The following is a 15,047-nucleotide window of genomic DNA, read 5'->3' as shown; positions in this document are numbered from 1 at the left end:
CCAAGACTTTGTGAGCTTCAAGGCTTATCGATAATCACGCCGCCAACCGCATAAACAAAGACTGATGTCATGCATTCAGTCCTGAAACATCACGGGTCGCGGCCAAGTAGACGGGGCGTCGAAGCGGATGAGATTCTCCTGGTGCCTGGCAGGGCTGACATTCCAATCTCACCCATTGTTTCCATTCCTTCCATATTGACGGGGTAGTCGCAACAATGGTGCTCCTCACAGCCTCAACGGTCTCGGCCATCGTATCGATGGGCGTTGTCTGCATCTTTACGCTCATGCTATTTGTCTCGGGCTACGTCCTCCAGCAAAACTCAGTGAAAAATATTCAACATGCATTACGAAAACCCCCAGATATGGCCACAGCTCCTGGATATGGATCGGCAGCCCAATATCCAGTCAATAAACGTGGCCTATCTGACTCGAATTTGGGCCAAGTGGAAGAGCAAGGAGTCCTTGGAGGCAGTGAAGCTTCTCCCTCAAAGTTGAAGAATAACTATGCATACCTCCAACTATTGTCAAAGCCCGATCCCTCCGACATCTGCTCTGCCATATTGTTCTTCAAAAGGCTTGCAACAAATGGCTCTGCGATTGCGGATCGCCTTTTCATGTACCCTGAAGAATGGGACCGCATGTCGGGCAAAACTCTTGGTGAAGCGAGCACCTTAGCTTTGGCTCTTCTTCGCGCCGCCAGTATAAAATATGGGATCTGGCTGCTACCGATCGACGTCAGTGCCGCAATCCGTGCAGGATACACAATGTCCGATACGAAGCTGCTACGTTTGGGGCAAATTCAGTTCATGCAATATGACAGTGTCCTGTACCTGCAATCTCCGGGGTTGATCATGGATGTTGAGAGACTGGATCAGGTCCTTCTCTCACACTCGCTCCCATTGCTTCACGACTGGAATCGCCCAGAGTCCTATGACAATGAAGCCTGGACACCTACATCTTTGCGTCCAGATCGTGACGACAGTCTTCCACCTGTCTATCTTCTGACAGTCAACAACGTGGACGGCGGTCGTGTTCAAACCAGAACACACGTGCCAAAACCTGATCTCCCCGGGTTCAGCAATCTCGTTGTCGGGCCTGCCGAATTTGATCGCTCAGCCGAGGTTCCTGGATATGTATATTTTGAGAATGATAGAGAAGGACATGTCAAATGGGCAGACAATTCGCTCTTCGGCGCTTGGCGTTCACAGCAACATGAAGTTTGCGGGGGACTTGATTTTGATGATGACGGCTATTACGAGACATGACAGGGTTCCATTTATCTCACAATGCAGATGGACCCTTGCTCGGTCCCGTCCGAACATATTTGGGAGCATCTGTCTGTACATGCCCGAGGGATGGGTAAGGGTTTCACGGTGTGGCGTTCGGGGTTTGCAATTTTGAACCAAGGGTATACCAATCGGAGTTGTCCATTTCGGAATATTGAAACATTAAATCACCTAGGCTTATTTGTTACCAAAGAGGCCCAATGTATATTATTTTGGTGCGGGACGGGCTATAGTAGGTATTCCAGGACTGCAAACATCGTACAGGTCATCATCGAGTGGCGTCAGATAGGCCAAAAACCTCACATTATTGAGGGACACTGATTTCATAGCCGAGCAAAACTTCGGTGGTATTACCTTCCCAGCCACGATTGCCACTTGTAGAGATCATAAAGCGGCAGGCGTTGTCCACATAAAGCTGGGAGATAGTTCCAGTTCTGTGCCCTGGAATGATGAGGAAAGGGACCGTTGAGTGCCGAGATGATTGCTCGTGCTTCAAATCATACAGGCGGAGAATATCGTGAGAGGCACTAGATCTCATGAGAAAGTGCTTCATCTGCTATTTCTGGGTTCGGATTACTTACCACACAAGGTGCCGACCATTTGGCATCGCCTTGAGCGCTGTGACCGGTCCACTTCCCTGCGGGAATTTAAACGTCCGCTCAGATTCCCGGAGGCCTTTGTGCAGGCTGAACTCCTCCACTGTGCCATTTCGTCGTCCCGCATAAATGTAGTTGCCGTCGGGAGACCAGCATGCGTTCATGCACCACGGGGGAACGTTTCGAGGAGAAATTCGAGCAACGGGATCGGGCTGTCGTCTATCCCACACACGTATTGTGCCATCTATAGATGCGGCAAGGAATGTGGTGTCTGAGCTTGGGTCCTGCTCGGTTTGCATAGGCTGCGAAAATTCGAACCCAGAGTTGTGAGCCTCCATATCCTCGGCTTTGGGAAGGCCATTGACCGCGGGCTCCGCCGTGGTGTGAGAACTGTCAGCATTGTTGGTAGTTTGCTCTGCAACAGGAGGGCCGGGATCAAGGCTGGCGCCCATAGGCGCCTCATGAGGCTGAGATGTTGTATCAGGCTGCGTGGTATTGTTGTCCACCTCCTCGGCGGCGTTGACTTCGCCCATAACGCCATTCGCGAGGGCGCGACCAAATTCGTCATCTTCATCAACTCCAAATACACCCCCAGACGGTTCGTTTCCATCACCAGCCACTTCATCCGTGTCACCAAACAGTGAGTCCGCGCCTCCAAACAAAGAGTCTGTCGGTGAACCCGCCTGCGGGTTTTCGGTAGCACCAGCCTCCCCATTGTCCTGAGTGGTGTCCATGGCGTTGTAGTTTTCGGTACCATCCGCACCATAATTTGATGAGTACGTACCGTTCGTTTGCGTGTAATCAATGGTGTCTGTTGGGACTGGAAGGGCGGATTCTGGCCGAATTTGAACCGCAGATATCTGACCAGCGCTCGCTCCAAATGCACGTCGTGCTTGCCCAGTGTTCAAATCCCAATCAAATACCCTTTTGTCCCAGCTCCCTGAAAGAAGGGACTTTTCGTCGGAAGTGAGGCACAGTGCTGATACAGCGGAGGTATGTTGACGCAACTGCGCTATCTCTCTTCCTTCGTCGTGGCGAAGGGTCTGTAATCGAATCGCGCCAGATTCCAATCCCGTCAGGAGCCACAGTCCTTCGCTCTGACATGCCAAAGAGTAGACAGGCGACAAAATGTTTCCGTCCATGTTTTCCCAGTATGTCATGTACACACCAGCCTTCACCACGCTGTCCACAAATGGGTGACGTTGCGCAACAGTTAACATGAGTTTACTGTTGATCGAGTCTGCCCAGTTGAACTTGCGCACGAATCCGTCCGAGCCGCCGCTGAAGACCCAGCGCATATCTGCAGTCGCTGTCACAGCATTGATGGAGGTACTATGAGGCGCTGCAGTCGTAGGGACCACGTCGTAAGTTCTTGCGGTTAGGCATTCGGGTCGAACGCTTGGATGGTAGATGGAAAATGCTTCTACCGCGGAGTTCCCGACATTTTGAGATGAGGTCATGTCGGTCGTCCCTTGATCAAGCTGAGAGTCCATCACCGCGCCATCAGAGGCCTGGCTTGTGTTTGACGGACTCTCCGCATCCTGGTCTTGATCTTGGTCCTGGTCCTGATCCTGATCCACATCAACGTCGCCGTCGCCGTCGCCGTCATTGTCCCCTTCTCCGTCATCAATCTCCTGCATAGCATCTTCCATTTCATTGTCCGAGCTTCCGTCCTGCGAGCCTATATAGAGCACAAATGTCAGTGTCTATGACTCTCTCATTGCGATGACTGCTAGCCTGCTAGAGCCTTGGTGACGTACCTGCTAGGTCACGATCGTCATCCTCCTCGAGGGACGCCATGACGACAATATGTGCTCCACAAAGGCGCCGATACCCAGATATAATGCTTGACGACTGAGGCGCAAGGTGATCGTTGAATCACAGCTACCTCCCCCGCGGCAGGAACTATCCAGGCACGCGGGTCACTCACAGAGGTGTGGGGAACTCGTAGGAAACGAGCAAGTACCCTTGTGCTGCGCACGTCTCCGCCAGGAATTGCGTTTTCGATTGCAAGCACAATCGCAATTTGCAGTGCTATGAAACAAGCAGGTGAAGAATGGCTGACAACGTCTGTCGGCCGCAGGCAAGAAAGCTGGAGAGGAGAACGCGACGGACTGCAGAAAGCGGCACGGCGCTCGGAGACAATTCCAACGATCGGCGGGAGAGCTGTTGGCCAATCAGAGTCGAACTACATAGTTCCCCGAGGGCCACCTGCAATTCCACTAGTCATCCAGAGTGGATTGGAGCGAGTAATTGCTATGGGAGAGGAGATTACTAGTATTAAAAAGCCCCGGGGACTTGGAAGTGGCCAATGCGTGTTAAATGCGGATGAATTTTCTTCGATGCTTCAGGAAAGGTATTTAGCTTCAAAACCCAGACATGAACAGGTGAAAATTTTCGAAAACTCCGCAGTTAATCGAGCCTCAGACCAAACTCATACATAAGGGGTACTCTCGATAGAACAGATACTCTCGGAAGGACAGATATAACTCTTCCAGCTTAAAGTGGAAGTTACCGATTTGGTTTATTGCTTTGTAATATCATACATGAAAGAAACGATGACTGACGGTTTGCAAGGCCTACGATCAAGGTGCGTCCGAGTCCTTTTCTTGACCAGAACACAGTTGAGTCACATTTCACCAGCCTAAAATCCGCACTCTACTGCCACAAGGTCGACGAGGTATCTCAGAATCAGGACAAAAGTTTAGATCTCGTGAGTCTTCAATAATGCTCAGCTCGAGAAAGGCCGCCAGATCTTCCCAGAGATATCGTCACGAAGTCCCATCCTCACCTTCCGTGAACTTGGCCACACGTAAATACTATGAAGATGTTCCTCACAATGCAGATCAAGCAGACTGGCTAAAGAAGCCGGAACTGCCTACCGCGGATGAGATTTTGGGAACTGACCACGAAGACGAAGATTTCGCTCTTGCTACAAATCGTATCCACGGGCCATGGTTTTCGACCCAGCTGTACCTGGAAACGCACTATGGCCTCCTCCGAGAAGCCGCCACCGCCAACCTACGTGATGCAGTCACTACCTTTCGAGCGCGTCCTGGTATGACGGACAATAAAAGTTTTGTGATATACGAACGGGTCCGTTTCCTTCAGTTTCACAATGGGAGATGGACTGTAGCGCTAAAGCTGCCAGGTCCTTTTAACCCACATCACTATGGCTGATCGAGGGATGGCCTTCAGAGTGAGTTTTTCCACCAGACGTGCGGGACAGCAAATTCTTTGGCGCTACTCTTCTCGCCTAATCGCTGGGAAAGTTGTCGCATTATCATCAGCCTCGGACAAATTCGCGACGCAATGTGTGATTGCGGTGGTAGCAGCAAGACCCATGGAGGGCGTCATCAAAAGCCCACCAGAAGTGGACCTTTTCTTCGCTCAAACAGAAGACATTGATCCCGACCCTTTGAAAGAATGGCTGGTGATTGAGGCACGCTCAGGATACTATGAAGCACACAGGCACACGATGACCGCGCTTCAGAAATTGTCCCGAGAACGGTTCGTGGGGCAAACCCCCTATAATTATGATAATCCTAATTCCTCGCTTCTCCAGATTCCCCCTGAGCAACCACATTTGCGGTCTACAAACCCGACTGGAAGCTCCACAATATGTCAAGTCCAGCCCAGTCATGAATTTCCAATCTTTCGCGTCCAAAGGTGCAAACGAGCCATTGGAATACGACATGATGAAGGGCTTACCGCTTGGTCTCTTTGAGCATCTCAATTCCCATCAACAAAATGCCTTGCGGCACATGTTGACCTCAGATCTGGCAATCATTTAGGGTCCCCCTGGCACAGGGAACACGTACGTGTCTGTGGCTGCCCTGTAGCTACTTCTGGTCCAAATGCATCCAGAAGATCCCCCCATAATAGTTGCGACCCACACCAATCATGTTTTGGATCAAATCCTCACTCACATTGCCAAGTTTGAGCCTAAATACATCCGCATTGGGGGGAGAAGCAGAAATGCGAAAGTATTGGAGCGAACACTTTTCGCCATCAAAGATAACCAGAGGTCCTTAAATCTGCCAAACGGCCTGCTGCACAGGGCTCGGCGAAAGCATGTCGCTCTTATCAATGATATCATTCAGAACACCCTCAAGGGGTTTGACAAGCAGGGAGACGCAAGCATTGGAAGCATTTTCATTCAACATGAGCTGCGTACGAAAGAGCAGCTCGTCAACTTGGAGCGTGGAAGCAATGAGTGGGTTACTTGCACCACGACAAGGCTTTTGGAGCCTCTCATTGCCTGGCTTGGAGAGCAGGCGACGCCCTTCGACGGCCTTAATACGTCGAATTATTCTAGCAAGGTGATTGAAGATTTTGACCAGGACTATGAGGTGCTCATGGGTCTAGAAGAGAAAGAGCTCGTGGACAGTAATGGCATAGACTACCTGAAAGGCAAGATGATTGACCTCCGGCGGGCCTTTCCATGTCGGTAGGGTCAGACCTGTCTCTAGCGAGGTCATGGAGAAATATTTGGAGCTTCGCGACATGTGGGAGATACCTCGTGAAGACCGCGGTGCAGTATACAAGGAGCTTCATGCGAGACTCCTTAAGCGACTTCATGGAGATTTTCGCGACAGAGCCAAAGCCTACTTGGTGACAAGCAAGTTATTGCAGACTGGAAAGCTGGAACGCGACTGCGCAATACTAAGAACCGCCAAGCTGATTGGTATGACAACGACGGGACTATCAAAGTACCGTGGCTTGACCTCCGCCATGGAGCTTCGTGTGGTCTTGATCGAAGAAGCAGCCGAGGTAATCGAAGCGTCCGTTGCGGCTGCCTGTTTTGAATCCCTGCAGCATTCGATTCTTGTTGGTGACCACAAACAGCTCAAAGAGAGTTTTGCCTTGCATGAACTTGCCGGGGAGCCGTTTTACCCGGATGTATCGATGTTTGAACGTCTCATACAAAACAATTTCCCTTTTGTGATGCTGCAAGAGCAACGGCGCATGGCTCCAGAAATTCGCCAACTTCTGACGCCGATTTATGAAGAGCTCCATGACCATCACACGGTCTCACTTATCAAGCCTGTACCAGGAATGGGGAATCTCAAACTCTTTTTCTTCACGCACTCATGGCCCGAGGTGAATGACAACCTGACATCCGAAGTCAACGAGATAGAAGCTCTGATGGTGTTCGAGCTTTTTGTCTTCCTCTGTGCTTCCGGAACATCGAGCCAAAACATTACGATCTTGACTTTCTACAATGGCCAGCGAAAGAAGATCCTCAAAATGTTGCTGGAAAATGAAAACACAAGAAGCTGTCTCTCCACGGCCGCGACCGTAGATTCGTACCAGGGCGAGGAGAATGATGTTGTCATTTTTTCTCTTGTGAGGAGCAGAAGCAGCCAGTCCGACGGAATTGGCTTTCTAGGGATTGATAACAGAGTTTGCCTTGCCTTGTCCCGAGCCAGGCGCGGCCTTTACATGCTGGGCAATGCCGCTCATCTGGCAGGTTCGAGTAAGCTGTGGCGGAGGATCATCTCAATTTTGAAGTCTCCTGCTGATGGAAGGCCTCAAATTGGATTCGGGATACCCGTGACGTGCAGACATGGTGTGACTACGGTGATGAAAAGTAAGCATCATTCTTCTGTCTGGCATCAGCTCGTAATAAAGATTGTCAAATCTTCTGACTCGGCATGATCAAAACTTGCAGCGATTCAAGACTGGAACAGCGCGAAAAACAACTGCAAACTTCTCTGCAGACCGAACCTTGACTGTGGACATGTATGCCCACTGAAATGTCATCGGTAAGCACCTACCCAATGAGTAATCGACGCTCCTCTTCTCGAAATTAGAGCCAACTGGCATCTGACTGCTGTATTTTGTCAGCTCGTCTCATCCATAATCTGTTCGCACTGAAAAGTGTGTGGCGACTCAACCATGCTGTGGCACTCAATGCTTTGGTTTTAGGTGCTGCCCAGCACACTCTCACTCCTGCGGGTGTGTCCTACCACCTGTGGGTGCTCTCGCACTTGAAGGGCTCTCTCTTGGCCAGCTCAACTCGCTGACGCCATCGGTTACTCTTCCTTCGTCGGAAAGCCCTCCAAATCGGCAGGAAATGCCCTTGATTGATCTGTCCGACGACGGCGTGAGTTGTGGCCCAAGTTTAATCGTGAGAAGTGTTGGCAGAAGTGAGGTGCAAAGGTCAAATAAATGCAAGCCTATGCCATGTTCGCCTCTCCCTTCATACTGGCGGCACTCTACATACTCACCTTCTGACAATCCTTCTTCAGCCAAAGGGGCAGAAACATCGGGAAGTGAAAACTTCCGAGGGGGTTCAACATCTTCAGAAACACAGGAGGACCTCTCGCATGGCGATCATATCTTTCTGAGACAACGAAGTGGCAATGTTGCGCATATCAATCACACCCCCTCAGACAGTTTACTTGATTAATGTTATTTTGAATTTTCATTGCGGTGCAGGTCATTGCTATTCTCGAATGTGGGAAGCTGGGTGAACAGCTCATGTTGTGTAGACACACATCACAGTGAAAATTGATTTGATCATAGAAAACAATAAGGGGACAATGATTTCTGGTTTCTGCCGCGTGGACCTCATAAAGAAAAGAATGAATATCAAGGAATACAAAGTCAATGTGGGAAAATTCAAATTCCACCAGTCATCAAAAATCGTCAATCTCTTATCAGTACGTACAAGTCTTTAGAAAAGTCGTGAACATGAATCGAATTAAATCATTGCCATGTACTGCTCCAGGCTTTGACCGAGTACATTGATAAATGGCCATTGGGTATTTCGTTTGAACAAACGGACCCACAGCCTGAGCACGGCCATGCCCAGTGCAGCAGGCTCAAGGTTTGGGGGGGCTTCTGACTCGTCTTCCAAGTCGACTGACGAGAATGCCTCCTCGACAATGCATTGCGTCCATCGGAGAATACGGCTCTCGTTTTCTGGCAAATCAGTCAGAAACGTCAAGTTTCATAGTCAAAGCCTTATCGAACACTTACCACTCAAAGCTTGATCGGGCGCCGCGTCTGCCAGAGTGAAAAGCCACTTGCTGAGAAGGACGGCACATTCGAGACTTGCAAGAGAATGCCTGACACTCCAGAAGAAGGCCTGGCTGCGTGCAATGTGATCGATACCAAGACGGACTGGTATACTGAGCGCATGGGCGGAATAGATAAGAGCGGGTATGAGGCGATAGCTTCTTTCCGGCTTCGGAGAGCGACACAGACCTGCCGCAATGGTCGCAGGCTCTCGTGTTTCAAGATGCCGATAAGGCCCAAGGTTCAGTGAAAGGCGCACATATGCCAAGCCAAGCAAGGCGCTCGATGTAAAAGGAATGGGTCCATTAGCATTATGAGGATCCAGGCTTGACTCTGGAGCTTGCTGCCACACGGACGTCCAAGAACGGAGAGCTCGCCTGAAATTTTCATTAGCTATGTAGACACTAGCAAAAGATATCAGGGATGCATACTCAATCTTATTTAATTCTTCGGTTGGAAGGGTGGTTGTATGATTACCATTCGGTAACGATAGTTCGCTGACGATGTGGATCCTTTGAAGCAAACCGTGGAGAAGCATATAGTTTCCCAAGGGCGCAGGAATCGGTTCCAATGGTACCGCTGATCGTGACTTTTGGAGTAGTAATGTCAACGCGTCCTGGAAGAACAACTGCTGGGGTCCGCGGTCTCGCTGAGCAGCTTCCCATTCAACAGCATTGTTTGCCGTCCATTCTTTGGTGGAGCAAGGCAGACGCATATGAATTTCGCTGCTTCTGAGTGATGGGTAAACATTGTACGCAATGCTGTGGATGTGAATAAAACAAAATGAGATAAGTTTTGTCCTTCGAACAGACTCTAGCTCTGCCCACTCGTACCAATCCGACATCGTTCGAGGGTCGGAGTACGGTTCAGTCAAACCCGCATCCCGAATGTGCTGAACCAGCTGAGCCTGGATTTGAAAGGCTTCCTGGACAAGCCCTGCTCGTTCCCACGTAGCGTAGCTCATGAGCAGAAGTAGACAACGAATAACCTCCATATGCCTCGATCGATTGATTGATGCTCCGATAGGCGCCTGGGCATCGACGGAATATTGTGAGTTATTGAGAGGCGCTGCATACCCGCCAATGCGAGAGTCTCGAGACATGCGCTCATAGAGAACAGTCTTGGAAGCATGGAAGAGCTTCTCCGCATTTCGATGCTCGAACCGATACTGAGCACCAATGGTCATGATTGCAAGAATCATTTCTGGGGAGCACTCATTAAACCTAAAGGTTGGTACATGAATAAATGGAATATGAGGGTGAAATCCTTCAAAGTACGAAGTCAAGTATCTTGTCAAGGTATGGCGGGATGGCAGAGTGAAATCCGGAATGACGTTTCTGAAGTTTTCAAGGGCTGCTGCGAGTCGGAACCGTTGGTCTTCTGAGACATTGAATCGAGAAGATTTCAAGGCCTGCGGGGGTTCTGCTTTGAGTCAATATGTCTAAATCGTTTTGTTTGAAATGAATGGCAGGGGCATTTTACCCGAGTCGGACAGAGTGCCTAAGCTTTGATCCCCTCGAGGGACTGACGGCAACCATGAACGGAAAGGAGAGTCTCCTCTGGCCTCCTCTCCCGCACCACGCCGTGACCTAGACTGTTCTTGAGATGGCTGTACTGTTTTGTGCATGTCATCCAGTCCGGACTCTGCTTGCATTTGATTCGTTTCTCCATCGCTAGGAAGCCACTCGGCCGGCAATCCAATCGAGTCCAGGAAATGAGTAAACTCTTGAAAATGGTTGAGATCCTCCGGAAGATACGGAATTGCTAAACTAAGTCAGTAACAGTGCTGACTTGGTCGAGGGACTAAATCCAGACTCTTACACGTCGCCTGATATTCGCCGGGGATGAGCAGTTGGGCAGCTTGGAGCATGGCCGGATCATGCATTGCCGGGTGTCCTGCTGGTATAGGACTGAGGTTCGGAACCCCAGCCCCCAGCACATTCCCGGCTTGGTTCTGAGGCAGGTATGCAGGGGGTCCATTTTGCGGCCCTGTCCACTGGTGTGAGGTTGGTGGGCCAGATATTGCGACGGCCGAGCGGCTTGCTGCATCATATTGCGGCGGGACAGCTGCAGCTGCAGGGGCAACGCGCGGCGGCGCTTGATGTGCGGCCTTCACCGCAGAGGGTGGCTGGGAATCGGGGGATATCAGTCCATCCTCGTGGGAGATGCGATTATGGCGCTTCAACAGGTCGCGTCTAGTAAACGCTGCCCCACAGAAGCAGATGAACGGTTTCTCTTTGGTATCTAGCACGTGTGATCTGGTCAGTCGTCTGATTCTTGGAGGCCTCACGACTCCAACCCCAAGACTGAGCTTACGAGTTCGAACATGGCGCTCCAAATGTTCCGTCCGACGAAAGGCGCGGCCACAATGGTTACAGATGCGCGCTTTCACGCCGCGGCCAGTCCTCTGGGGCGATGGAGATGCCATGAATGACTCCGAGGCCTTTGGAGAAAGGGAGGGGGGGAAAAGTGGGCATCTGGGGAGAAAGTTGAGGAGGAGCCGCTTCGGCGAGTGGAAAATGACTCCAAATGCCAAGCGGTGACTCCAACAACCCCACCTACACTTGCTTATCAGCAAGGATAAGACATGGTCCAGAGTGGAGAGGAAAGCAACGGACGGAGTACCTTTTGGTCAAGCTCCAGTTTGGCAAAGATCGCAAGCACAAGATACGAACCTTGGAGAAACTTCAACTGTACTCACTGCGCTGCTTCTGGTGCTATGAAAATATGTCTTTGACTTTAATTAGAACGCTTTTTCCTGGTGTCGCGGTTGTGACCGGCGCAGGCGGAACTGGTAAGTCTTAAGTATCAAGCAAGCATGGAGCGTGACCTCGTAAAGATGCACGCATGTCATCGACCTCTTTGTGACTCGGTTTGAATAGGCATCGGCGCAGCCGTTGCAAAAGCTTTTGCAGCTTCTGGGTGCGAACGTATTGCCATCACGGATGTGAACGAAGCTACATTACAGCAAACCAAGGACGCGATTACTGCAAAATATCCTCGCATCCAGCTCTTTGCTCATCCTGGGAATATCGCCGACGCCCAATTTGCAGATTTCTGGATACAACACACTGTTCGGAAATTTGGTCGTGTTGACTATGCTGTCAATTGTGCTGGAGTGCTTGGACAACCGGTACGATCGGCTGAAATGAGCCTCGATGAGTTTGACCGTGTCAACAATATCAACTACCGTGGCTGCTGGCTGGCATCACGGGCTCAACTTAGACAAATGATCAAACAAGACGCTCTGCCTAGTCATGATCCCGAAAGACCCGCGCAAAGAGGCGCCATTGTCAATATCGCCAGTCAGTTGGGGATTGTCGGTCGGCCAGGTGCCCGTGAGTACATCATCTGCTGCAGTACTCGGTGTTTCTCCTTGTCACATGGTAATGCTGACTTGGGTTCTCATTCAGCCGCATACTGTGCTTCAAAATCAGCTATCATTGGTATGACCCGTGCTGACGCTATCGACTATTCTCAAGATGGTATCAGGGTGAATTGCGTGTGCCCAGGGGTCATTGAAACGCCTTTGATCATGGCGAAGGCTGAAATTCGCGAGACAGTCACGCCTGCGGCGCAAATCGCCCCGATGCGAAGAATGGGTAAGCCCGCAGAAGTTGCGGATGCCGCCCTATTTTTGTGTTCGAGTCAAGCCTCCTTTGTTCAAGGGCATGCCCTTGTAGTAGACGGTGGATATATTACAGTTTGAGAGACATTTATATATTGAGGACTCGATGGAGGAACCCAGCATGGTTGAAGGTTTCAATACCACCAAGAAACAAGCAAACAGCACTGGCGAACTACACTATCATAGCATGTTTTGATCATTTTGGATGACAACAGGTTTCAACGTGTTGACTCAGTAGGTAATCGAGATATTAATACCGGTGTTTCCATTGGGCCAGTGGTGAGTTACAGCAGTATCAATCCCGAACCGGCCTCCGCATTCCAGTTTGACAAACAAAAATATTCTTTATTTTCAATACTCCCAATCTCTCCTGTCTAATTCGTGTGCGTTGAAAATTGCATCTTCTTCCAATCATGTTTGGTCTCCCAAATGTGTGCCAGCCGAAGAATCTTCTCCTCTTTCCACAGCCCTCCAACTAATTGCATGCCAACTGGAAGCATGGTCTCGACATCCTCTAAAGCCGGAGCATATCCAATGGGTATGGATATGGCCGGATGACCGGTTACATTGAAAATGGCTGTGTTGATCGTCAAACCCATGCTTGGCTTCAATGAATCTAGAGGAAGACCCCGGGCGCCATTCTTGGGAGCCACAATTGGAGTTGTCGGCATGACGAGCACATCGAATTCTCTGAATAGCGCCTCGAACTTGTCACTGATCTGTCGTCCGACATTGATAGCCTTGCCATAAAGTCCAGGAAAGTTGCGCATCAGGTACAGCCCATTGATCAAAACGTTTTTTGTTGAAGGGAAAGCACGCTGGAAACGGTCATCGGACCACGGCAACCGTGCAGATTCCATCTCTGTCATACCTAAGCCCCTGCGCCCGGTATTGAGGCCCAGGAGGGTTTGAGCTCCAGCCATTCGTTGCTGGATGGTCCAGATCGCGGGTCCGTTTAGGTGATCTGGTAGAGATACCTCCTCAATAGAGGCACCGAACTCTTGAAACTTTTTGGCGGCCGTCAAGACTGAGTGTCTGACACTGGGGCTGACAAAGCTATGATCAAATCCTTCTTTTAATATACCGACTCGAACTCCTTCTAGATTCTGGGAGCTTTGTCGCAAATTTGCGGCAAAAGTCGTCGATCCCGGCGCAGGGCTGCCGAGAGACCGGTCGTCAATGCCATCGTAGCCACCGATGACATCGAGGCAAATGGCAGCATCGAGAACAGTTCTCGCCAAGGGTCCAGCGTGATCGTTGATAGCATCGCCACTGCTGATACCGGTGAATGGAACACGTCCATGTGTAGGCTTAAGCCCGACACCTTTTGCTTTGTCAGACAATCAAGAGGAGAAAGGTGTCGTATTACAAAAGATAACTTACAGCCGCAAAATGACGCTGGCACACGGATACTGCCACCCTGATCACCTCCAATAGTGAGATCGACCACATCCCCGGCAACAAGGGCCGCACCCCCCGAGGTGCTCCCTCCTGCGGAATAACCAGGAGCATGAGGGTTTTCAACCGTGCCTTGTGCACTTGTAAAAGACGAAGTCGAGTGACAGTAATTCTCACACGTCGATGTTCCCTGGATATCAGCCCCAGCGTGCAGAATGCGCGTCACCACCGTCGCATCTGACGTGGGTGTCCATGATGGAATGATATCACTACCCATTAATTGAGGAACGCCCGCCACTGCGATCACATCTTTAAGACTAAAAGACTTGCCCGCCAGAGCACCGCCTTGGGGGTTTCCTCGGATCAAGAATCTGTGGGCCCATGCTTGGCCATAGACTTGCTCTTTTTGACTTGGGCGACGAATGTTCTCACGAGGATATCTGGCTTGATCAGATGTGGGCTGGTAATCTGGAAGAGAGGCCACTCCCTCGGCGCAGTCATGAAGGGCAGCGAGAAGAGTGTGAAAATCGTCGGACTCGGAGGGATCGATCGTTAGCCCTAAAGGGGCGATGAGGTCCTCCGCATCCCCCGGCTTGACTGGATTGTTGCTAGACAGAGTCGAATGAGCGATCTTTCAACACAATGTGGGTTTTGCGGAGATGTTCCTTACTCCGAGATGCTGGTAAACAGAACGGACATGGTGCGTGATCTCTGATGTTAACTTTGTCAAATGAAAGTCCAAGATGATCTTAGATACTCAGGGTTTGAGTTTTTAAGGGATGTAAGGGAGAAGAAAACAATCCTTTAATTATTCATACCCCAAAAGAAGAGCACAAAATGTGTAATATGATCGTCAACTAATGCACCCGCCAGTGCAGCTCCGATTCAGTGTCTTGGATTCGACTCCAAATGACCCCAAATCGCAGAGACCCGCACGAGGTGTTGAGTCTACCGCTGCGATTTGCACAAATAAGGTTGCAAGGAGTGCTATCGCCAGCCTCTCATTGAGTCTATATTGATCTTATCAGTGCTCCATCGGATCAAAACAGAATCGTGATTTTTGTGGTGCCACCGGCCAACAACAACCTGACTGGCCAAAACCGCAACTCCGAC

General features: G+C 50.4%; 8 protein-coding genes across 8 annotated transcripts; 5 read left to right on the top strand and 3 right to left on the bottom strand.

Moving 5' to 3' along the window:
- Positions 1-215: 215 nt before the first annotated feature.
- On the top strand, positions 216-1,265 carry POX_a00608 (uncharacterized protein; the record flags this gene model as incomplete). The annotated part of the gene is made up of 1 exon (XM_050109547.1): positions 216-1,265. The coding sequence occupies one exon, from the start codon at positions 216-218 to the stop codon at positions 1,263-1,265; it is 1,050 nt and encodes a 349-aa protein (XP_049973315.1).
- Positions 1,266-1,590: 325 nt separating this feature from the next.
- Positions 1,591-3,682, bottom strand: POX_a00607 (Transcription factor spt8; the record flags this gene model as incomplete). The annotated part of the gene is made up of 3 exons (XM_050109546.1): positions 1,591-1,813; positions 1,868-3,563; positions 3,643-3,682. 3 exons carry the CDS (start codon positions 3,680-3,682, stop codon positions 1,591-1,593), a joined length of 1,959 nt encoding a protein of 652 aa, XP_049973314.1.
- Positions 3,683-4,609: 927 nt separating this feature from the next.
- On the top strand, positions 4,610-5,676 carry POX_a00606 (uncharacterized protein; the record flags this gene model as incomplete). The annotated part of the gene is made up of 3 exons (XM_050109545.1): positions 4,610-4,978; positions 5,034-5,392; positions 5,448-5,676. The coding sequence occupies 3 exons, from the start codon at positions 4,610-4,612 to the stop codon at positions 5,674-5,676; spliced, it is 957 nt and encodes a 318-aa protein (XP_049973313.1).
- A 63-nt stretch (positions 5,677-5,739) lies between these two features.
- On the top strand, positions 5,740-6,336 carry POX_a00605 (uncharacterized protein; the record flags this gene model as incomplete). Its single annotated transcript, XM_050109544.1, has 1 exon — positions 5,740-6,336. One exon carries the CDS (start codon positions 5,740-5,742, stop codon positions 6,334-6,336), a length of 597 nt encoding a protein of 198 aa, XP_049973312.1.
- A 25-nt stretch (positions 6,337-6,361) lies between these two features.
- Positions 6,362-7,911, top strand: POX_a00604 (uncharacterized protein; the record flags this gene model as incomplete). The annotated part of the gene is made up of 2 exons (XM_050109543.1): positions 6,362-7,361; positions 7,733-7,911. The coding sequence occupies 2 exons, from the start codon at positions 6,362-6,364 to the stop codon at positions 7,909-7,911; spliced, it is 1,179 nt and encodes a 392-aa protein (XP_049973311.1).
- Positions 7,912-8,591: 680 nt separating this feature from the next.
- POX_a00603 (uncharacterized protein) lies at positions 8,592-11,336 on the bottom strand (the record flags this gene model as incomplete). Its single annotated transcript, XM_050109542.1, has 6 exons — positions 8,592-8,812; positions 8,870-9,285; positions 9,340-10,330; positions 10,391-10,672; positions 10,730-11,152; positions 11,225-11,336. The coding sequence occupies 6 exons, from the start codon at positions 11,334-11,336 to the stop codon at positions 8,592-8,594; spliced, it is 2,445 nt and encodes an 814-aa protein (XP_049973310.1).
- Positions 11,337-11,635: 299 nt separating this feature from the next.
- POX_a00602 (uncharacterized protein) lies at positions 11,636-12,617 on the top strand (the record flags this gene model as incomplete). The annotated part of the gene is made up of 3 exons (XM_050109541.1): positions 11,636-11,702; positions 11,791-12,246; positions 12,322-12,617. The coding sequence occupies 3 exons, from the start codon at positions 11,636-11,638 to the stop codon at positions 12,615-12,617; spliced, it is 819 nt and encodes a 272-aa protein (XP_049973309.1).
- A 293-nt stretch (positions 12,618-12,910) lies between these two features.
- Positions 12,911-14,633, bottom strand: POX_a00601 (Amidase; the record flags this gene model as incomplete). Its single annotated transcript, XM_050109540.1, has 3 exons — positions 12,911-13,860; positions 13,920-14,542; positions 14,605-14,633. The coding sequence occupies 3 exons, from the start codon at positions 14,631-14,633 to the stop codon at positions 12,911-12,913; spliced, it is 1,602 nt and encodes a 533-aa protein (XP_049973308.1).
- Between the last annotated feature and the right edge of the window lie 414 nt (positions 14,634-15,047).

Source organism: Penicillium oxalicum, chromosome I, assembly GCF_001723175.1.
Source record: "Penicillium oxalicum strain HP7-1 chromosome I, whole genome shotgun sequence".
In the NCBI taxonomy this organism is placed as follows: Eukaryota; Fungi; Ascomycota; class Eurotiomycetes; order Eurotiales; family Aspergillaceae; genus Penicillium; species Penicillium oxalicum.
Note: the sequence above shows the minus strand (reverse complement) of the source record. Positions and strands in the feature narration are given on the sequence as shown.